General features: G+C 43.8%; 1 protein-coding gene across 5 annotated transcripts; it reads left to right on the top strand.

Moving 5' to 3' along the window:
* The first annotated feature begins 1,217 nt into the window (after positions 1-1,217).
* Positions 1,218-17,980, top strand: LOC147606678 (uncharacterized). 5 transcript variants are annotated; one of them, XR_015264948.1, is made up of 6 exons: positions 1,218-1,825; positions 1,948-2,229; positions 13,295-13,734; positions 14,341-14,500; positions 16,300-16,469; positions 16,610-17,980. XR_015264948.1 is itself a non-coding variant. In XM_086791782.1 (6 exons), exons 1-5 carry the CDS (start codon positions 1,502-1,504, stop codon positions 16,408-16,410), a joined length of 1,317 nt encoding a protein of 438 aa, XP_086647908.1. In that variant the 5' UTR covers positions 1,218-1,501; the 3' UTR covers positions 16,411-16,456; positions 16,610-17,980. The 5 variants fall into 5 exon arrangements, 4 of the variants coding, with proteins under 4 accessions (XP_086647908.1, XP_086647909.1, XP_086647911.1 ...); XM_086791782.1 differs by having other exon boundaries at positions 16,300-16,456; XM_086791783.1 differs by lacking the exons at positions 16,300-16,469; positions 16,610-17,980 and adding an exon at positions 15,852-15,987.
* Positions 17,981-23,647: the final 5,667 nt, after the last annotated feature.

A 23,647-nucleotide genomic window follows, 5' to 3' on the forward strand; every position in this document is an offset into this window, starting at 1 on the left:
CTCCTCTTCCCGTACTCACAGTTCACAGGTGTCCTCTACATAGATACCTATTCCTTCTACCCAAATTCTTGTGCCCTTACCCACTACTTCTTCTTCTCTCTTGTATCCACTGCCATTTACCCACCCCACCACTTCTCTTGGTTCTCCTCTTCCACTATATCTACCTTCTTCTCTACCATCCTATGCTCCTCTCCCCAAGTCACTGATTCTATGAAGTTGACACCCACCAATTATCATACCTGGTCCTATTATACCAAACTTCTTTTGGAGAGTGATGGTGTATGGACTTCTGTCTCTACACCTACTTTGGTGGATCTAGCATTCCGAGGACAATTGGATGCTCATGCTTGCCTCATCATCACAGATTGCATGACTCCCAACATTAATGCTCAGTTCATCTCTTCTGGGAGTAATGCACAACAGATATGGCTTGAGATTAAGAGGAGGTATGGTCGTGTTTCCTCTGTAAAGATTGCCAAGTTGGAAGCAAACCTTGAGAAGTTGACGATCAGTGATTCCAACAATGTCACTGAGAAGATTGGAGAGTTCTCTCGACTTAAATGACAACTTGAAGAATTTGGGAGCACTATCAATAACCTCGTCCACAAGTTACTAGATAAACTTCCTTCTTCCTTTGATGCTTTCAAAGATACCATATATTTTCGTGAACCTCTCCCCTCTTTTGAGGAGGTCTTGAGCTACTTACATGATAAGTGCTTTTGCAGATGCAGAGGAGGCACCACATTTTTGGACCCATCTATGGTTTTGTCTCCTGAGGGCTTCTCTCTCCAGATTGATCCTAGTGTTTCGTCTTCAATATCTTCTTGATCTTCTGGTGGCTTCTTCCGGAGGCCTTCTCGGTATTCAGATGTACCATATCTTCGAGAGCTTTGTGCCTTTTATGAGGAGGTTGTTCCTTCAGACTCTTTGGAGGAATTTTTTCAGCGTGCGGGAGTTGGTCCACCCATATGGCGCTGACGAGGAGGTGTTGCAAATTATTTCATCCCCAGATGGACTTTCCCATCCACATTCATGCTTGTATCTGGCTCTATACGAAGCCCTCCTACACATGCATCTAGACTACATATTTTTTTGCCTATTTTTAGGCATCATTTTAGATTTTTTATGCATTGTCGGCTTGTCCTCTGATTTGCTACTGGCCGATTAGCTCCTCTCCCACCCATATAAAGGTGGCTAGGCTTAGCCTCATTTTCATCTATCTTTTCAGCTTCTGCAGTGATAGGCAGCATCTACGGGACCTCCCTCACGCTATTCCATGTGATGTAGTACCTTTTCTAGTGATATTCAGCAGTGGTCTTCTTTTCTCCTTTATGCTTTCTGTCCATATGTAGTGTTGTAGAGTTCTTGCAGCATTTCTTTATGGGTTCAAAGCAAAGCATAGTACCCATTCTTTGACTCGTGAAGATGGAAGTCCCCGACTCTAAGCTTAACACATGAAATTCAAACAAACGAAGCTGGCTGGCCACCACAGGCTACAAGAATGACGATGCGCTCATCATCGAGCAGGATCCGAAGTCTCTTGCACAACAGAGAGACTTCGCAGAGAAGAGGCCTTCGCGCAGGGCGTGTTTCGTCTTTCTCGAGCCGGATCGATTATGCAGCCGCTCCCGGGACGCCGAGGGAGAGCGTGGACTGCGTGGTGGTGGGAGCCGGCGTGGTGGGCCTGGCCATCGCGAGGGCGATGGCCATGCGGGGCAGAGAGGTGGTGGTTGTGGAGGCGGCCCCAACCATCGGCACGGGTACCAGCTCCCGCAACAGCGAGGTTATCCACGCCGGCATCTACTACCCCCGTGACTCCCTTAAGGTAACACCGTCCGTTTCATCGCTGAGGTCTAGATGCTCCATATAACCATAGCAGCAAGCAGAAGCTTACACCCATTTGCAATGGGGCCGAAGCATTACCTGACTTGGCCTGCTTATGTCCAGGCCTTCCTTTGTGTCCAAGGACGGAAATCCCTCTACTCTTACTGCGAACAGCACGATGTGCCTTACAAGAAGCTCGGTAAGCTCATTGTTGCCACCAATGCCAACCAAATTCCTGCACTAGAGTCCATTCATTTGCGGGGACTAGAGAATGGTGTCACCGACCTCAAGTTCCTGAGCAGAGACGAAGTTTCTGAATTGGAACCAAACATAAACTGTATTAGAGGACTGTGGTCTCCGTCTACAGGGATTTTAGACAGTCACTCATTCATGCTGTCTCTTCAGGTACAATGTGATGCACTTTATGTTGCCCTTGATTAGAGAAAGCATGGGGTTGCATGTTTGATATGAAAGTTGCTTTTAAAAATATCATTTGAAACCGGTAGGATGAAATGGTAACTATAATGGTCGAATTTGGTGAAAATTTATAGTATCCCATGTGTCTTATAGTATCGGATAAGGGGTTATTACTGCTATAGTTGCTTGTCTTTTTTTGCATATATTTGTGATATCGTCTGGTCTCACTCGAGCTACTCAAAACTTGGTCTTAAGTTATCTCCATTGTCTCTTCTAGACCTCTAATCGTTGAAATGCTTGTTGTTTGTGTGAAGTACTAGGATTCCCCACGGTTTTGAATATTTCCTTCCAAAACTTGCACATGAACTTGGCATTTGCATCTATATCAACCTATGCAAGTAAATAGCCACTTGGGAACTTTGAAAGCAGTCTTTGTGAAAAGGAAATGAGTCAATCTGTCGACCACAATAAACATGTTTTCCAACTTCTGACTGTGGTACATAAACCACTAACTCAATCCATGCTATGATTCACCATCCGGAATAGACAGTGGTTGCAACAAATTTGATGGCAATGTGTAGCTAATCCTCTGTACAACTTCTCACAAAGTTGTGCACATCTGTCCACAAATCTTTCTCATAGCGCCAGCCATACGAAATGAATGTAACTTCTTCAGATTAAGTCTAGAATGGAGAACTTATGATAGTCCTAGTACTATTGGCATGGGTTGAAATAAAGGTTGGTATATTAATGAAAAACATGATTGCAACTATGTAATTTATAATTGAAAGATAATTGCACAGAATCGGTCTTGCAAGCCCTTCTATAGAATCGTAAAGAATACTGGCTTGCAATAGTAAAGAGTTGAGGGACCTGATCGCAAATTGGTAGCTGAAAACTGGATTTTTTCTGCTCCTAAGGTTGAAAGTCGGTTCAAGATAGCACAAACAAGAATGACCATTGTTGATTCACAAGCTGCTAAGAATCTTTAATATCAAACAAGGCCAACCTGAAGCACATGCATCATTGAAAGTAATGACATTGAATATGAGAAATAAAATTGTCATATGCTTGGTAGTGACATTGGTTTGAAACAGGGATACCCTTTTTCATGCACTCTATTTGGGCTATGCATTGACAGACTCAAAGCCATGGTGCTCTGCTATGCTCATAAGCTAGTTGACTTTTTCATATGAGAATAACACATTCTTTGGAGGACGCCTACTTCAAGGTAGCAGAAAGCACATAGGAACTTGGCGATTTTGCCCTGGGGAGTGCTGAAAAACAGCAATTTGCCCACCCTTCATCTTTTGCAAGTGGTTGACCTTTATCCTGGGCATCATGCCTAGTAGCAAGACGACCAGCTGAAGTTCTCTCTACTGCTTATTTCTAGGCTGGTTGACCTGCTGGACTGCCTCAAACTGGCTGTGCAACATGTGGACACCTTCCCGGATGTCATGTGCATGCGCATGGACATGCCTAATCCCAAGCTAATCCCTGATTTGCAGCAGATAAAACATCAAGATTAAAGAAGTAGCAGCTGTCAGAGGCATGATGTGTGGACTGGGACCCTGTCGGCCAGCAGTTTAGCATTTATCTAATGTGGTTTGCAGCATCTATGTTTGTTCATGTCTATGCTGTCGGCCAGTTGATTAAGTGTGCCAAGAGCCTATAAAAGGAATAGTATCGGTCATTGTAGATCATCTTACTCCCCTATGGAGTTAGGTCATAGATAGGGTTTTAATTATCCTTTTGGAAGGCCAAAGGCCACACAACATTGTACTTTTTTGCCGGTCAAGGTGGCCAGGGAGAGATTTTGGCGGCTATGGATATGGGAGTGCCAACCTCTCACGCGACTATAGTGGGACCTGGGAGAGGGGACTTGGCATGACCCCGCTGATCGGGAGGAGACTCAAGAAGCCCCCTTCTTTGCATATATAGCATGGCTAGGCCGCAAGGTCCAGATGCTAGAGATTGATGGCACCCCGATAGCAGCAACACATTGGCAGTCTCATAGCGTTCCCTTTGAGATTGCTAGAAGCGGCTTTGGGACAGTTTTCGGCCTAGAAAGATCACCCTCTTTCTTTGGCTGATGGCACATAGGAGCTTGGTGGTCGGCACTTGGCTGTCAATAGGAGGTCAGCCAGCAGATTGCTGGTGGTGCGATCACCCTCAGGAGTCTCAGCGACATTGTCTTTGGGATTGCCTGAAGGCTCAACAGATTTGGTAGTGGATTCTCTGCATCTTCACTATGGATAGGGCCTCGACCCGGATCATTACATGGGGCACTGGCGCATGGGCCACAGAGGCTGAGGTGGTCAAGGCTTATGAGGAGGATGGGGGAGGGCTTGCCCTTCAGGTCTTTCAACATCGTATTTCAGCAATACTAGTCACCGTCCCACCTACAGTCCATTGGCGACTAGGTTCATGCAAGAGATGGGAGATTTGCAGTAGCATTGCAGCTTGGCACATTTGGCGAGCTAGATGTAGCGAGGCCATAGAGGGTACCCACACTCTGCCTGCTGATGAGTCTATCAGGAGCGTTTGGCTCGACATCATTCACACCCTCCACGGTCAGTGGGGGAAGTTATAGGGAGGTTCTGACCCATGCGAAAGCGGCGGGAAGCTTTCTTGAGGCTCTGTAAGCATTTGGTGTTGTTCCATGGGTACATCTTTTTGGATGGCTTCAGAAGTTGGCCCTCCTAGTGGAGTTGCTATGGGGAGTCATGACACTATATGAGTCAATTATAGGGAGAGTTAGAGCAGTTGGAGGTATGTTTGCCAAGATCATTAGCACGATCGAGGCGAAGCAGGGATGCTGTCTTTCTCCATAATTATTTGGCTTATGCATAGATGAGATCACTGACGTCATTGATATGCTTCATGGGTTGGGATCCACACTAGCTGACACATTGATACCCATCTTGCTCTGTGCAAACGACATCATGCTTATCTCAGATTCAGCAAAGGGGTTAGAGACATTTGATGGCATTGCATGTCTTTTGTGAGCATTGGGATCTCAAACCTTGGGGAGGATGATTGGAAGAGGATGGAGGGATTGCAGATTATGCTGTTTTCCCGCATGATTCGGTAAGCCCTCAGTGCTCCACCCCATCATTCTTGTAGAGTTTGTAGCAGCACCCTTGGTGGTTGATGCTCTCTTCCAAACAGTGACTTTAGTGACCTTCATACACTGCATTGACACCTTGGAGAGAGAGCGGCTCCCGAGGATTGTATTCGAGTCGTCTAGGCGACAAGCTTAGCATGGACATGATAGGATATGGTATGCAAGCATTACAGATGCGCCTCTTTTACCTCTCACGAGGCAAGAAATTAAGCGACTTATCCGCTCGAACCTCCTCTGATAAAAGACCATGTCACATGGTTGGATCCATCATAGCTTCCCACAAAGATGCAGCTCTATTGGGATCATTTTTTGAGGGTCATAGATGATGGCATCATTTAGAAGCATGGCTATCTTCACACACATGCCACATGCCATGAGGATTGCGATTGGTGAGATTAGAGTTGCATTGTTTGAGGGTGGAGATTGGGCGAGCGGAGAGCATTGCAAGGGGGGACAAGATCTGCAAATTGTGCTTCTTGGAGATCTAGACGATGGATCACCTAGACGATGGATCACCATAGTCACAGGGGACGGAAGGGACGTCTACCTGGAACGAGGGGACGCCAAATCGGGACGGAACAGCGACGGGGATGGACGGGAACGGACGGACGTCCCCCACGACGCGTCACTCATAGGGGACGGGGACGGGGACCGCAGGAACGGGGATGCCGGTGGGGGACGGCAGAGAGCCGTTGCGTTTTTTTTGGCTGTTTTTTGCCGTTGCGCTCGCCCTTTGCTTGGCCCTCTCCCTCTCTCTTGCCCTTGAGGCTTTCCTCTCTCTCTCTTGCCTATCTATATAAGAACAAGCCTCTACAAGGCTACAAGCACACACAACTCTCAAGGCTCAAGCTTTCAAGCTTCTTCTAACTTCCAAGTTCCAAGCCTCTAGGCTCTCACACAAGGCCCGCGGGCCACCGTCCTACTATCTAGATTCTAGACTCTCTCTCTCTCTCTCTCTCTCACCTCTCCCTCAAGCCTCTTGAGTCTTCCAACTTCCAAGCCTTTAGGCTCTAGGCCTCTCTCTCTCCCTCTCTGTCACCTCTCCCTCAACTTTCAAGCCTCTTGAGTCTTCCAACTTCCAAGCCTCTAGGCCTCTCTCTCTCTCTCTCTCTCTCTCTCTCTCTCTCTCTCTCATTCCTCAAGGCTCAAGAGTCGAGCCATCTTCAACCATGGCATCCTCCTCACGTGTCGGGGATTCTCATAGAAGGACAATGGGATGGACATGGTGGGAGGAGGTTAACTACACCCCATCCGCTCATGGAGGCCGTTCTCGGCCATGGGTATGCAAGCTTTGCCCGTACCGGCGACGGGTGGTGCCGACAAAGTGCGAGCCCACCTCTTGCATGAGAGTGGGCATGAGGTGAGGTTTTGCACGAATGTCATGCCCGAGAAGAGACGGGAACTTCTGGACAAGCTTAGCGTCTACGAAGCGGTCGAAGCGACAAGAAGGACACCACGAGTGGCCGTGGATCCCGCGACGATGGGGAGAGGAACTCAAGCCTCTACAATGGAGTCATGTGGTGGATCGGGATCATGCACACCATCACCTTCACCATCAAGTCGGAATGTTACTCCATCCAGGACGCCGGCACCCTCCATCTCCACGGCCTCTCAACCATTACGTGGCCCACGGCAACAATCTACACTTGTGGAGAATTGGAACCCCAAGTTGAAGGAGGAGGTGGATATGGCGGTGGCCCGCTTCTTCTTCCACAACCACATTGCCTCTCAAGCGGCTAGGTAAGTGTAATCGATCATTGCCAATTCATCATTCATGTTTTCATCATCCTAGTCCCCTTCTCATTAGTAAATTACTTTCTTGAATAGGTCAGAATACTTCAAGGTCATGGTTAAGAAGATTGGGGAGTATGGCTCAACCTATACGCCCCCCTCATCCGAGAGCTTGCGCACTACATTGCCCGAGAAGGAGAAGCGCATTGTAGAGCAAGCGGCCGACAACACAGAGCGGCAATGGAAGAGGAACGGAGTCTCCCTCATTGTGGATGGATGGAGTGACACGCGCAAGAGGAGTATTCACGGCATGGTTGTATATTCCCGCGGAGAGATGTACTTCAACTCATCTCATGATGCATCCGGCACTGGGAAGAGCGCGGATGTGCTTGCGGCGGAGTGGGCTACCACCATGGAGATCATTGGCCCCGAGCATGTAGTGGGCTTTGTTGCGGATGGGGAGCCTTCCAATAGGGCGGCGGGAGCTATTCTCCAAGGTATGAGGCCAACACCATGGTCTCCTTTGTCCTCAACCACCAAAGACTTCGGCATGAGTTCAACAAGAGGTCCTGTCTCTCTCTCCTCAAATATTCCGACACCCGGTTTACCTACAACTTTCTCATGTTGGGCCGGTTGAAGGATTGTAGCGGTGCTTTGAGGGGGCTTTTCCTTAGCGACGAGTTTGTCGCCATGCAAGAGTCCCATACAAACATTGGCCAAGAGTGTAGGCTACGGGCAGATGACGCCTCTTGGTGGGAGCGTGTGAAGACCACAGATGCTATGGTGAGGCCCATAGTCCACCTATTGAGGATTGTAGACGCTATGCAACCATGCATAGGCAAGGTCTACGAGGCCATGGATCGCATGATAGAGAAGTTGAAAGACTTCGTGCCCGACGAAGACAGATACGAGGAGATCCATGCCTTGTGTCTAGGAAGGTGGAATTCCTACTACTCTCCATTGCATGCAGCAGCTTATGTGGTGGACCCAGAATTCCAAGGCAACAAGCAGGAGAGCGATCGGGAGGTGAGCGCTGGATGGAGGATCATCTTGGATCGTCTTGTGCCTGATGCATCGGTTAGGCGCAAGATCAGGGACCAGCTTTCGATGTACAGGTTATTTCATGGCTCCTATGGCTGTCATGATGCACAGGTTGACCGCTCCAAAGTTGGTGCTGCTCTATGGTGGGAGGACTTTGGTTCAGATGGACCGGAGCTGCAGCAGCTTGCCATCCGCATACTTAGCCAGGCCGTCAGCTCCTCTTGCTTGGAGCAACTTTGGAGTACCTACAGCCACATTGCCTCTAGGAAGAGGAACCGACTCGGGGTAGAGCGTGCCAATGACCTTGTCTTCGTCAGCGCGAACTTGCGAATGCTTTGCAAGAGTGTGACCAAGAAGGCAGATTTCTTCATCGAGTGGGAGATGAGTCAACAAGAAGAGCAACAAGTGGATGAGGTGCAGGAGCAGCATGCCAGTGAGGATGAGACTGAGGATGAGCTTGATGCTTCTTTGGCACAAGCTACCCATGACCATGAGGCGAGCACTTCACGTGGATGATCATTCATGGATCATGATTCATGGGCCTTACTACTTAGCTCTAGCCTCTAGCCTCTAGTCTTCAGCACTTTTTTGTCATTGACTCATTTGAGTCCGTCCATGTATTCTGTCTCCTTAAGGCTTAGTCCTGACTCCTAACTCTTGAGTCATGACTCATTTTGTATCTACTTAATTATTAATATGACTCAAAAGCTTACCATTTTAGTGTAAATTTGTGCTCATTTTGATGTACTCCCAAAGTAGAATAAGTGTAGAGTAGAAAAATTTAAAAAAAAAGTATTTTTTGAGTGCCGTTCCCTCCCCCGTCCCCGTTCTCGAGGCTCCATTGCTTCTTCAAAGAGAGGTTTGGTCCATTGTCAAGGGTCATTGACTTCTCAAACATATTTACCAGGCATTTCAGAAAGCAGGTGTGACATAGCGGAAGCCTTCATGCCTTAATCACAGCCCTTAAGCACCTTGTATGAACATTAACGCAAAATGCATGAAAGAGAGAGAGAGAAGGACTAGTTTCTAGTATATGTATTATGGTACATGAAAAGGTTACATATATGCTTAGCCAATGGCCTTCCAAAATATGACTAATTTATGACCAATCTCCAAAAGGAAGAGTGATGATTATGATTGAATTATGACCCTTCTATTTATAGGACTCATCAACTGCCGGTCGGTTTACTGAAGTTGCTGTTGGCCTGCTAATATACGATCATGACCTGTTGCTTGCCGATTCGATGATAAAGCCCTAAATGGATGCTTAAATTGATGCCTTAATGAAGGATTATATTAGGAATCAACATGGCATGATGTGTGCATGTGACATCCCTTCTTGCTAACTTGATGACGGCAATCCAACTTTCATTGGCTTTTGACTTTGGATGACTGTTATCATCCTTTGATTGTGTTGGGACTCCAACTTGTCATATGTCTTTCTTGGCAACTTAATTGAAATCCTTGGTATACCTATAAATCTGCTCCATGACTAGCGTTGAAAATGTGCATCTTGTTCCAATGATGTCCCTTGCTTGCGTACCCCTGTCCCTTAATGCACTGATGACTTCTTACTGAGGTTGATCAAGGCACCTAATTGAGGCTGCACCTCTTGTTCCCGGGAAGCCGCAGAGGTACTCCTTTGAAGACCTAACTTTCATGGGCTAAATGCTGAGGATTCACCCAATGCATGCTTGACCTTCTGATGCTTCTTAACTGCATGCGTTTACCTTGCTTGGATGTGTACACCCCTTATGACAATGCCCTTGTGGTGCAAGTATGACGCCCCTGGGGTGGAGGTTGGTCCTTGCATGATGAATGTAGGGTGGGTGTGGCTACTAGTCCTTGCAGGTCTACTTGTTTAGGGCACGGGAACTTTACATATTCTGATGTGAAGTTGTGGGACCTGCAGTGCTTTGGTGATGTGGTTGCACCTAATGCTCTGATACCAATGTGACCTAGCAGAAGCCTTCATGCCTTAATCGATCAGGCCTGAATTTCCAGCTATATCTCTCTCTCTACTCTCCCTTCTATCTGCGTTTTTGCATCAGCATGTTCTCAGTAGTGTTTAGGGCTGAAAGAAGACTCCCAGAGCTTCCGCGTGTTACATTGGTATCAGAGCATCAGGCTCAGCAAAGCTAAACACTGATTCAGTCCCATATGAAGGTGTACAGGTCCAAGGTACAGGAAAGTGCATGGATACGAAGCCCAAGGCAAGGAACACAAGATCAGGAAGAGCTCCCAAGAGGTTTGTTGGTGGTGTTCCACAAAGCCAGAGGGGATGGCAGTCCTGTGAGCCAGATAGGTTCTCGGGCAACGTTCCCAAGGGAGGATGATCCTCCAAGGGGTGATGTGAGAGTGCCAGATTCATTTCTCAGGAATGAAGACCAAGACAGTGTTCATAGTCAGGGCAGGAATGGATTGGGGACTGGATGGAACAGATGCATAGATCTTATTCAGAGTCAGAGTGGTTTTGGAGACCGGGCCAGATTTCAGAGAAAAGGGTTGCCAAAGATGGATGAATGACAGAGGGATTTAGGGAACAGAATGGGATGATGACAATCATCCAAGAACAAGTTGGAATCCCGTCATCAAGTTCAGCAGAGGGGGATACAAAGTGCAAATATGGCAAGGATGGACTTAGAGCAAAGCATGGAAGACAAGGAAGGGGTGTTGTCGGCTGCATGACAAGGGAGTCGGCTGTACCCGAAGAAGGCGGCAGCAGCAGCAGGCGCTTCAGCGTTTATGGAGATCAGGTCTAATTCGGCTGCCCGACCAGCATTTATGGGGAATCAAGCCCGGTTGGGTCCTTAGAGTAGGACAGATTTCGGTGTATTCCACCTTTTATGTAAGGCAGCCTATGGCTGTAGATTAGGGTACCTTTTTGTACCATATGAATATACTGAATTTCCAGCTCTCTCTCTCTCTCTCTCTCTCTCTCTCTCTCTCTCCCTTCTGTCTGCGTTTTTGCATCAGCATGTTCTCAGTAGTGTTTAGGGCTGAAAGAAGACTCCCAGAGCTTCCGTGTGTTACAATGAAGGATTAGATTAGGGATTAGCATGGCACGATGTGTGCATGCAATAAGAGGTTTCATAAATGTTTTATACAAATGCCAGAAGTTTCGTGAACGTTCATAGGGGTTTTTATGTCATAATGCTGTACAAAAAAGTATGGAAGCTATGAAACAAACATCTTTGAGACACAAAACATTGAGTAGATAAATTATAGATAGCCTACAGGCTCTAGCCTCCATAGTGCAGCCTGTTGCTGCGTGCCTACCAATTTTGTCAAAAACACTGAACTACTTAACAAGAAACCAGAATTTTGATGTAGACTGAGACTCACAACCCAACAAAACTCAATATATAAACACAAAACACTAATAAAGAAACCAGAAGCCTGAAACGTCAATAATGATGAGTCATTGCTCATAAACAATGCAAAATGAATCATGATAAAGATCATGCCATGGGTCATGGCCCATAAAGTAAAGGCCTAGAGGCTCAAGCATCCTTCAAGTCCTCAAGATCCTCAACCTCCTAGCAATCTTCTCTTCAGGAATGTTAGACTAGCTCGGAAGCTCCTTTTCTGCACCCACCTTATGTCTCTTGGGATGCATCTTCTGTATCCTTAGTGGCTTCCACATTGTCAAGCTTCTTTTAGCAGTTGCCCTTCAATCATTCTTTTCCAATCGAGGAATTCCTTGATCTGACAAGGGACCCATTACAGGGGCCAATCCATGCCCTTTGAGACCTGTGAAATGTGCCTTCCCATGGGTTCTTCTGCCACTTGTAAGCAGCATTGCATCTGCGCAGAACCCCCATTTTGTGCGTGGTGGGTGACATGGGGCCACATAGCATCCATGGCATGATGCATTAGACAAAAATTGGGTGATTTAGTTATGTATTTGTCTATTTTTGCAAGTTATTATTACTATTTTTTTTTCTCGGTTGTCTCTATTACGCCTTTTTTAATTTTTAATTTTATAAATTTTGTTTGTTTTTGGTGATTCTCTTCTTGCTTTTAAAATTATTCGTAAGTTCAGATTCATCTGGTCTTATGACGGGTCATGGTATATAAAAATTGGGTGACTTGGTAGAAAAATTTCACTCGTCCTTTTCCCAAAATTGGTTTAAATTGATAAAAATTGCTAAAACCATCCTGATAAACTGGATGTATGTTGTGAGGGCGCTAGGGTAGGTGCTACAACCAGCTTTGCAAGGTGCTCACAGGTACGTTTCTGTACTTGCAGTTTCGAAAACTGTGCAGGTGTGGGGGGTCGTGCAGATAAGGTCCAAAAATGAAAGCAAAAAAAATCTGATTAAAAAAATGTGGTATGAAACACATTTCATTGCTACTCTATTCCCAGAGCAGCTCTGCCTGGGACTCTTTTTGATGGAGCTGTGCAGCCATCGAGATCAGTCATGCAGAGAGGCATAGATGTAGACACCAGATACCTCTAGCATCTATCATCAGGATGGAGGTGGCTCTTGCTGGCGACCATGAGGGGGTTCATACTCAGGTGCCCTCATTTGACCAACCAAGCTGTGCACATTGGCAGAACATGAGATCACAACTATGGACATTGGCAGCACATGAGAGCACTCCATTTCCAACGAGTGAGACCCTCGAGACCCACTCGTCTGAGGAGATCCTCCACATGACAGCTTTAGATACAAAAGATCCTTCAGAGACAGGGGAGTACTCCTGCCTGCGCAGTGGGACGTAGAGAGCTTAATAAGGCCACATATGTCAAGGATACACATCGATCTCCCCTTTTTCTACATGCATCAATCATAACAGGGATATTTTGTACCATTCTCATTCATATGGTATCTAGATTTTGTTTCTATTTAGCTAGATGTTATCCTTGCCATGATTCAGTCACTTCATGGATACATTGTAACACTTTTGGTCTCATAGATCCTTTGGTCCTTTGTCGATGTTAATATAACTTTCTTTCTTTATTTTTCCTTCCTCCCTTCCTCCCTTCCTCCCTTTTGTCTTCTTGATTAGTCCTTTGAGCCTTTGCAATGGCTGGTTGAATAGCTTTTTGGTTGTTGGCTACTGCTTCAATTAATGTAGACTTCTATTTCCAACTCAGGTTATAATTTTTACGTTTTTTTTTTAATGTTTGGCGTTTCTCGAATGCAGGCAGATGCTGAGGTGCATGGCACAACATTTGCTTTCAACTCATCAGTTACCCAAGGCAGTGTACATTCCGAAGGAATAGAACTACATGTCTGCGGCACTGAAGTTCTGACATCTAAAAATATTTCTGATGAGCTGAATGCCGATTCTATAATACTGTGTGCCAAGACTGTTATAAATGCAGCTGGCTTGAGTGCAGTTGCAATTGCAAAAAGATTATATGGATTCCCAAAGGAGGCTGTACCAGCTAACTTCTATGCCCGTGGTTGCTACTTTAGTCTCGTTGGACTAGAAAAAACTCCTTTCTCTCATCTGATTTATCCTATACCAGAGGAAGGTGGTCTCGGAGTACACGTGACATTGGATTTAGGTGGTCAAGTAAGATTTGGTCCAGATGTGGAGTGGCTGGATAATATTGATGAAAATAAAACTTACAAACTTGAGTAAGGTCTTTTTTGAAATGGATTGTATCTTTTCTTTTTTCACTCCCTCTATGCCACTTATTCTCGTGACAACAAGATTAAAAAAACCATCTCGAACACCTCTATAGATGGCAGATCACCTCACAAGCTATTTTGGTAGTTTTTTTTGGCACTATCTTTGAGACAACAGACAACATAGGAAGATCTTGCTCTTTCTCTTGCTGTACATGGTGGTCTTTCTGTCGATCGTTGGAGATTAGTAACAAGTGTTTCACCTATTTGCCCTCGTTGCAACCTCCATGTAGAAGGTGATTACAGTATGGCAGAAGATAGCATTGCTCATGGTGAGAGTAAATGAAGGTACATCCTGTATAACCTGGGGAACAGTGGCATGGATGTCTTACGTTGGAATTCAGATAGTCTATGAGGGTAGATAAGAGGTAGAACTTTCAGACTAGAGGCAGGGCCTGGCTTTCCCATCACCTTGGCTTGGCTTTGTACCACTCACATGTTTCATGCCTCCTCATTGCAAGGGGGGGCTTGTAGCCAGCGGCATAGCTGCATGGCATTTTTGGTAGGCAAGATATCTACATACCATTGCTGATTGATGATAGTGGACACCTGCAGGTTTGATTATACTGTTGATCCCAAAAGGGCAGAAAGGTTCTATCCTGAAATTCGCAAGTACTATCCCATATTACAGGATGAGGGGTTAAAACCTGATTATGCTGGTATACGGCCCAAAATATCTGGACCGGGTGAATCGCCTGCAGATTTTCTCATTCAGGTTTGTGCTTTCAAACTTTTTGCCAAAAGCAATCTTGCTTCCTCTATGAAGCACAAGTTGTTTGAACACCTATTTTCACAAGAAAGAAGATAGCTAAAAAGTGCGTTGTTAAATTGTTGAATGCAAAGATGGCAAATAACCCATTTTGCAGTGTGTTGACTGCTGAGCTTCAGTGGCAAGAATTAATATTTTGGGTTAATGAGAGGATGCGGGGTTACTTGTAAGAGGAGGATACGTTGTGTGGTGTATGCAAGACCAGGCTCACAAGAAGAAGGGTCTCTCACATCACAAAACTTAAACTCACAATAACAAGGATGTGGAACAATACTATATTACTAATGGTTTTGATACAACAAATGGCTATAAGCTCCACACCTGTGTGCTCTCATCGTGAAAGGAGTTTTGATGGCTGATATGGAGGTCGTATGCTAAAGGAAGTTAGGGCAAGTAGACAGTGGATGTGGATTACGAGCGTGCGGATGGTTGGAGTGACTCTCTAAATAGCAGTTGTAGACCGCATTCGGTCTTGGGAGTCCTCCGCGTTCACCGTGTGGTCGGTGCCAACATGTCAATATGACCGTTTCACGTCCACTGGTGAATAATGAGATTACCTTCACTCTTGGTGCAGATTTGGGGTTTATCTCGAACGGTTTGAGGTGCCTGTTCGGGCATGGGGTAAAGTCCACCAACCCCATGTATGGACTGATATGGAGATACTGTACTCAGAAATACTCCTTGTTAATACACTGATATCAAGGGGGGTCGACCTATTCCAGTCTTAGTGTTTTCTTGTTTCATTTTGTTCATGTCTACTGTGATTTTGTGTTGTGCCATTTAAGTTTCATAATTGGTTGAATTGATAACTGTTATTGCGATGGGAGCTAATCAGCAGCATCGCAGCTTGGCACATATGGAGGGCACACCACAGCGAGGCTATGGATGAGCCCTTAACCGCCCCCGAGATGTAGTCACGGTCTGTGAGTGGCCAGCCATGGAGGGAGCCCTCCCCCCATTTTCTTTTTTGAACATTATGACCTTCCGGAGCGTTCTATTCTATAATCATGCTTTTCCTCATTAGAGGGTTGTAATCTGCCCATGGGCAAATGTTTTTTCTTTAACAAATAGAAGGATCTATTCTTGGGGTAAAAAAAGGGAGCGACTGTGTCACATGCATGAGCGAATGCTCAATAGTAAGACCTCATGGTCCTTAGCCTTGCCGTGCTGTAGTTTATGTATGGCCTTCGAACATTATGTATGGTAGAGAGAGAGAAAGAGAGAGACTAATATTAATGTCTACAAAAGACCAAAGGGCCTATGAGACCAAAGGCGTTACAACTTACAATGTATGTAGGAAGTGATTGAGTCGTGAGTGTCAGTGATATGGGCTCAACGTGAACTGGCATCAGAAGCTGCATACAATGATGTGATCGATGTGGACTAGCATCATTGACTGCATACAAGCTCTCCCATCCAGGGCATGTGGAGGGGCACTCCTGCTGGAGGAGCACTTGGATCTGAAGCTGTTGGGTGGAGCGTCTCCTCAGACCAGTGGGTCGCTTGCTGCACCGGTCTAGGCGGAGGCGGGGTGGCAATAGGGCTCCTGATGTGCACTACCTGGTCAGTTGGGTGGGGGCATCCACGTCCGTGCGAGTGAGAGAGGTTTGAATATCAAGATGATTAGAGCACGATTACTCTTGGCAAGAACAAGTTGCATAAGGGAATCAGCTTATCGAAAGTGTATGCTCAATATCTTTACAAAGAAAATCCTTCTAAAAGTGGCTTGCTGTCCTTTTTTGCAGGGTCAAGAAACTCATGGCATTTGTGGACTGGTCAATCTTTTTGGGATAGAGTCTCCAGGTCTCACAGCCTCCCTGGCTATTGCAGATAGGGTTTGTGCAATGTCATGCTGAGAAAACACAGAAAAGAAAGCCTTCAAGTACTTGGTCTACCACAAAGGTGTTGCCAGAATGTAAGGAAAAAATGGTGAAGTAGCTTGAAAATAGGAGAGTTTACATCTTTGTGCATATGCTCATGTATTCCTTTTTATGGTATTTTGACCGCATTAACACTAAATTCTGTTTTATCTGTCCTCTTTGTTAAACACCACAGTACTACCTGGGTGCGAAGCAATGTAATAGCGCTGCCCGAATCATAGCCACCAATGTGTCATATATGTTAAAGATGGTGCCTCCAATTTTACGAACCAGAGTAATTGCTGCTTCCTGGGTGCCAACATTACAAGAAAACAAAGGCCAATGATTTGAGTGTGGTGAGGGAGGGTCAATAAAACGATTCTTGACCTACGACTGTGACTAATAAGAGCAAAGTCAACAACACTTTCTCCTCTGAGACACATTTGGTTGGTTATGGTTGCTTGCCATTCATAAAAGCTGCACATCACTGGGATGAGAGCATGTCTGTTTGGGTTATATTTGCATTGCTATCAGCTTTCGCAAATAAGAGCGTAGTCAACAACACTTTCTCCCGTTATACATCTGTACTCTCATTTAACTGTAACATGTCATACCTGTTACAGTTATTTCCAGTCCTATGAGACATAGGAATTGCTGCTGCCTGGGTGCCTACATGACATGAGAACTGAGTTTGCATAGTCAACAGCACTTTCTCCCCTGAGTCTGTCATGCATCTGTACTCTCATTTGGTTGGTTATAATTGCTTGCAATGTCTGATGCATCGCATTTGTCCATCCGTAATGGCTGTCCATCTTATTGCTAGTATCCCATATCTGCACTCATGGCTAGTACAATGCTAGAATCACTCACACACATACTTACTAGCACAAGCATGCAAGAGGGAAAGAAGAGAGCCACTAGCTAATCTTACATAAGAGCAATTTCACTAATGGGAAAGTTTTTTGCATTATGAGAAAAAATAACGTTTATGCATCTCATGGGTGTTCACACTTCACTTATGTGTGTCTGTTGCAGGTGCCCAAGACTAGACGTTGGCGACACTTACAATTAATACTCATTGCTCAGGAATCACCAATATTGGTCCCTTAGGGCACCATAAGTACTTGATCGATGCGTTGTGACCTTGTTAATGTTGGTGTGTTTGCCAAATTGGTAGCTAGAAAACATGTTAATAGCTGGGCAGTTAAAAATTGTTTAACAAGACATTTAAAAATTTACATAAGTTCCTTTCAAGGAAAACTTTTGAGCAGTTAAAAAGAGTTTAACAAGAAATTTGATATTTTACATAAGTTCCTTTGAAGGAAAGATGGCTTTAGTCTTGATGCTTGCCAATGGGCTCAAATTTCTTGTAAGAGGTTAAAATGTATGGAGCCAACTCACATGCATGTAAACATATACACAAATGCATGCTTGCACATACACACATGATTTTTGAATTTGTATGTGGGTTTGTGGATATTTGCATATATACAAATCTTGTAAGTTTGGATGCAGGTGATATGATTCACACCTTTTGTCAATACAATTGGATAAGCTTTCATCTAAATGTCGCTATTATTGTTCCTATTGTGTGTTCATATGCTAGAAATATAGAGGTCGTATCCCCTTAAAGCCGGTCAAAGCTCGAACCGTGTATTGTATTAGAAGGTATAAGCATGAAAAGTTTCAAAACTTATTCACACTCATAGACGTCATGTGGCTATGCAAGATTATGTGTTCATTCTAGAAATATGGAGGTGTTTATCTACATGTCAAAGCTTAAAGGGTTTGAAATGTATCTTTTATCTCCATTTATGTATTTATCACAATTTATTGTTATAGAGAGAATTCATTCCTGTATCCTCGTGTGGTTTCCACTTTTTTTCGTTGAGCATATGGATGGAATTGCCATGTGGATTTCTTCGTTGCCATGAATTGTGTTCATGTTGACATCCACCTTGGCTTGCTTTGTCTATCCATCATGCTTGTGACAAAATCTCCTCTAATGCAAACCATGTAGCCCCAACCACCACTACCCCAAGCCCCTCCCACCAATTGAACACATTTGTAAAGGAAAAAATGGAGTATGAATCCGTAGGAGTACACACTTTGCATACAATCTCCAATAGAAGATAGTGAGAACCGTCTCTAGAAAATCCTTTAAATGTGTATATGATCATCTACGCTACATCAATATATATCTTAGTTTTCTTGTATGCTTCTACATTCATTTGATGGTCCTCAAGCATGTAAAGATGGTTCTTGAGTGTGAAGTTCTTTTGTTGTAGGATTTTGATCTCATGTTGGATGCAAATTGCTCACTCACTTTGTTGAGTGATGAGTACTGTCATCATCTAGGCACTTTACTTTTTAAAAGTTACTTTGATAGAACCTAAATGTTTTTTTAAGCACATTAGTAGTATAAGTGGAATCCACAAAATTTTCTAGATGTATTTATTGTGCCATTGCATGTACCTTTTATGAACTAAAAACACATTTTTTTATACGAGTCTCCTTGAAGACAAGGCTATTACAACATTTTAATGCTATTTTTAGTAATTTTAAAAATCATAGAATTTTTTCAATCGAAAGCCCCTTTTGGGGGGTAATGCAAGCATTGCACCACAAATGTCAGGGTTTTAACTTGGGTCCATTCATCTGTGTAGGAGAATGGCTCGGGCTAGAGCCCATTGACGAAAACATTTTTCTTTGGTGGATATCCTATTTTCTAAAATGAGCTTTTGCAAAGGAAAATTAAGGGTGATGATGAACAAGGTACAAGAAACAATTTCATTGACTTTGACATTTAAGATGCTTCATGTTTAATTAATGAAATTACCAAGCACATTCAAGTAAGGGTGATGATGAAAAAGATATAAGCAACAATTTCATTTTCTTTTGATATTTAAGGTCGTTCATCTTTAATTCATGAAATTACCAAGCACTTTCAAGTAGTTTAATGAAATTGCAAGTTCATTTGCCTTTTCTTCTTTTCAAAATTATAAGACTCATGTTAAAAGGGTTTAAGTAAAGCCACTCTTGCGGCTCGATTACAGGACTAGTATTAAGGGTTTGCATGTAAAAGTTTAAAGGCAATTGGTGTGGAAACAAAACTCTAACCTTTTCTTCTAGTTCTAGATGCTAACATAACCATGTCTTCTCTTGCGGCTCAATTACAAGACTCGTATTAAGGGTTTACATGTAAAGGTTTAAAGGTGATTGGTAGAAACAATACTCTAACCTTTTCTTCTAGTTCCAGTGCCAACATAACCATGTCTTCTTTTGTGCCATCTTGTATGACATTGACACATAGAGGAATATAGCCAAGGAACCAAGTCATGCTTGGGACAATATGCAACAATCTTTCTACAATAAATTGAATTGAGCCTCAAGTTGATTCAGTGAATGTCCACTGAAAGACTCGCTTCCCTTTTTTAGGAGCATATCACACCACTATTCATGAAGATTTTTTCAATTAAAGACTACTCTTATCTCCACCAAGACACATAGTAAATTGAAAGTCCAAAACCAAGGTAAATTCTATGATCCTTTTTACTTAAAAAGATGATTATGTATGTAACACAAACATTAAGAGATGACCATTGGGCATGGCCTTTCTTAGGTCCTACCTCATAAAAGAGGGTTTGGCATGCAATGGTAGCCTAGACAAGACAATGCTAGGTCTGGTCCATGTAACACAATATCATGCAAATAGAGATGCTCAATAATGGATTGAAGAGCACATGATCTGTTTAAATGATTTAAGCATTTGGTTTTGCCTTCGAAACCACTCATCACTCATCTAGGCATTTTGGTCAATTTGACAACTCGAATGCTAAACTTAAGTCATCTCGGCATCTGGTTCAACAAAAAACTTTCGGAATTTAGCAATTTCGTGATTCTAGTTTTATCAAACTTTGACCAAAACCAATCTCCTTCTTGAAAAGTAAGAGTTCTTCTATTCTTATAGCTGCTTTCTTCTATTTGTCTTGAGACCTTTGTATTGCTTTGCTAACCTGAGCAAAAGCTGTATCCATATCTCGCACAAATTCATCAGCATGGAAACTTTCTCAGGTAACAAGAGTGGCTTGCCATAAATGATCTCAAAATTTAATGGAGCTTTACTTGTAGAAGTGTGTACTGTGTTATTGTAAGCTTCTACCAATGGTAGGTACTTCTCCCCTTGTAATTTGGCTTCATAACAATAACACTTCAACATATCCAAGATGGTGAGATTTTCTATCACTCTATTCATCTATGTGGGGATGATAAGAAGAATTGTTTTAAACCTTCGTACCCATGTTCAAAGAGAGCCCTCCAAAAAAGACTAGTAACTGTGGGATCTCTATCTCCCACAATGGATTGTGGCAATCCATGATGCTTAAAGATTTATTGGATGAACAACTTAGCCATATGCTATGCCTTGATAGTTTTTTTCACTGAAATAAAATGGGCATGCTTGTTGAACCTATCAATGATGGTCCATATCCCATCATTTCCATTTGCCAACTTGGCAAATCAAAAATGAAATCCAAAGCAATACTTTCCCAAGGCTAGTTGGGAATTGGTAGTGGCTATAGAAGTCTAGCTAGTTTCCATCAATCAAACTCGACCCTTTGCAAATCAAAAATGAAATCCAGAGCAATACTTTCCCAAGGCTAGTTGGGAATTGGTAGTGGCTATAGAAGTCTAGCTAGTTTCCGTCAATCAAACTTGACCCTTTGCAAATTAAGCATTCCCTAATGTGCTGCTCAAGATCTCTACTCATACTTGGCCAAAAGGAATACATCTCCAAGGCCTAATTTATTGGGCAAATACCACAACGAGCCATGTAAGGAGGAGCATGACATTCCTCCATCGCTTTTAGACGTGAAATCCTTTGTCACACATAACTTGTCACATGTGCAAAAGCTCTATGTCTTCTTTCATCCCTAAACACCTTTCATAGGAACATCCTTATGCAAAATGCAAAGAAGAGATGGAGAGAAGAGAGAGAGATAGCTGTGTTTTCAGTATACTCATAAAGTACAAAAAGGTACATATCTTCGTAGCCCTAGGCATGTCCCAAAAAGTTGGAAAACCTATCCTACCTATGCTACGATGACCTAACACTATGAAGGTGTTAGATGATCCAAAGAACTCTTAGCTGAGCCTTATATAGGCACATTTGGACACCAACTCATGCTGGCCGATTGCTGTTGTCCGCTAGCTCTAATGGACATAAAATCCATTAAAGCTGCCGACTAGCCCAGAAGGGCTTGCACACTTGGCCGACCTGGTCCTAATCCATGGGGATCCCTTTTGGTGTCCTCCTATGCCCTACTCATGGCCTAAATGGTCTATTTATCTACTGCCCTTCAAGGATTAGCCTTGGGATTAGCATGTCCATGTGCATGCACATGGACATCCCCTTTTGCTAAACTTGATGACGGGATTCCAACTTCTGACCTTGGATAATCCCCCATCTCCGCATGTCCATGTGCATGCATGTCATGTGCATGCACATGACCCCCTTTTGCTAAACTTGATGACAGGATTCCAACTTCTGACCTTGGATGATCCCCTATCTCCGCATATGGTCTCCCATACATGTCATCCTTATTTTCTTGGCAACCTTTTCATTGAAAACGTTGCCTCAGGTCTCTAATTCCACTCCAAAGTTCAGTGAAGATCTATGCATTTGTTCCACTTGTCCCCTAGCCTTTCATGCCCTATCCCTAATTAAGCACTTTCTTTGGTATTCTTTTCTTGAGTATTGAGTTTAGCATCCTCACTCCACCCCTTGGATGATCATCATAATTCTTCTTGGAACCATTTTCCTGGTATGGCCCAAGTGGCATCCGACTCATAGGGCTACCATTCCTCTTGGGTCTTGTGGAAAACAACCAACCAACCTCTTTGGGAACTTCTTCCATGTCTTGTGTTACTCTCCTTGGACTATGCACCTTCATCTGGAACACTATATGTGCTTAGCATTGTTGAACTTGAAACTCTGATACAAATGTCACATACAAGGAATACAAGGAAGCTGTATGTCTTCTTTTAGTCCTAAACACCTTTCATAGGAACATCCCGACTCATAGGGCTACCATTCCCCTTGGGTCTTGTGGAAAACGACCAACCAACCAACCTCTTTGGAAACTTCTTCCATGTCTTGTGTTACTCCCCTTAGACTATGCACCTTCATTTGGAACACTATATGTGCTTAGCATTGTTGAACTTGAAACTCTGATACAAATGTCACATACAAGGAAACTGTATGTCTTCTTTTAGTCCTAAACACCTTTCATAGGAACATCCTGATGTAAAACGCAAAGAAGACATGTAAAGAAGAGAGAGAGAGTTAGCTCTGTTTTCAGTATATTCATAAAGTACATATCTTGGTAGTCTTAGGCATGCCCCAAAAAGTTGGAAAGCCTATCCTACCTTTGCTATTGTGACCGAACACTATGAAGGTGTAAGATGATTGTTAAGGCTAAGAGATAGCAAAGAGGGAACCACTCACCTCCACTCACCTGAACATGTTATGGGGATATTTCTGATGGGGCCGAGCTCGTAACCCTTGAGGTCTCCAAGCTCAATACCGCCATGGCTGATGGCCGCGCTCGTAACCCTTGAGGTCTCCAAGCGCTCGTAACCCTTGAGGTCTCCAAGCGCTCAACACCGCCATGGGTAGCTTACCATTTGCCTTCTTCTATGAGCATTGTCACACCGTCGCGTTGCACTTCTCTCACCTCAAATCACTCACACACACTAGCATGGATTAGAGAGAGGATTAGAAAGAGGGAAAGCTCAATTGCACAATGGGAGAGTGTCCTTGTATTATAAGAGAAATTGCCTTATAAACATGGCCATAAGTGTTCACACACACTTAAATTGTGGTCGGGAAGTTGCCCAAAGTTTCTAAATGGCCTATTGATTATGCATTGCTTCATCTCATAATACATTAATGCTTTACAACACTAGGGAGCACATCCTAGCTCACTACCACACGCTCTTAGAGTAGGAAACACCATTAAATATTTGTTGAATCCTTTACGAGCATCCATCCAAGTTTGAGATTTAGACACCATTGCTTCATGGCTTGTATGTACATGAGTTTGGTGTGTCCAACCTTGACATTTGATGTATATTACTCATGCTAGGTGTGAAAAAACTTGCTAACCCTAAAATGGGTTAACATTCTCCCTTCCTGATGTCGATCGCGTCCTTGTGATCGGATTGAAGACTTTGT

Source organism: Cibotium barometz, chromosome 57 (assembly GCF_041138505.1).
Source record: "Cibotium barometz isolate CiBa-2024 chromosome 57, ASM4113850v1, whole genome shotgun sequence".
Lineage (NCBI taxonomy): Eukaryota > Viridiplantae > Streptophyta > Polypodiopsida > Cyatheales > Cibotiaceae > Cibotium > Cibotium barometz.

Coding starts and splice junctions, on each gene's coding strand:
- LOC147606678 (XM_086791786.1), top strand. CDS start 1,502: ATGACGATGCGCTCATCATCGAGCAGGATCCGAAGTCTCTTGCACAAC. Junction 1,826..1,947: donor ACCCCCGTGACTCCCTTAAG/GTAACACCGTCC, acceptor GCTTATGTCCAG/GCCTTCCTTTGTGTCCAAGG. Junction 14,501..15,974: donor CTGCAGATTTTCTCATTCAG/GTTTGTGCTTTC, acceptor TCTCCCATCCAG/GGCATGTGGAGGGGCACTCC.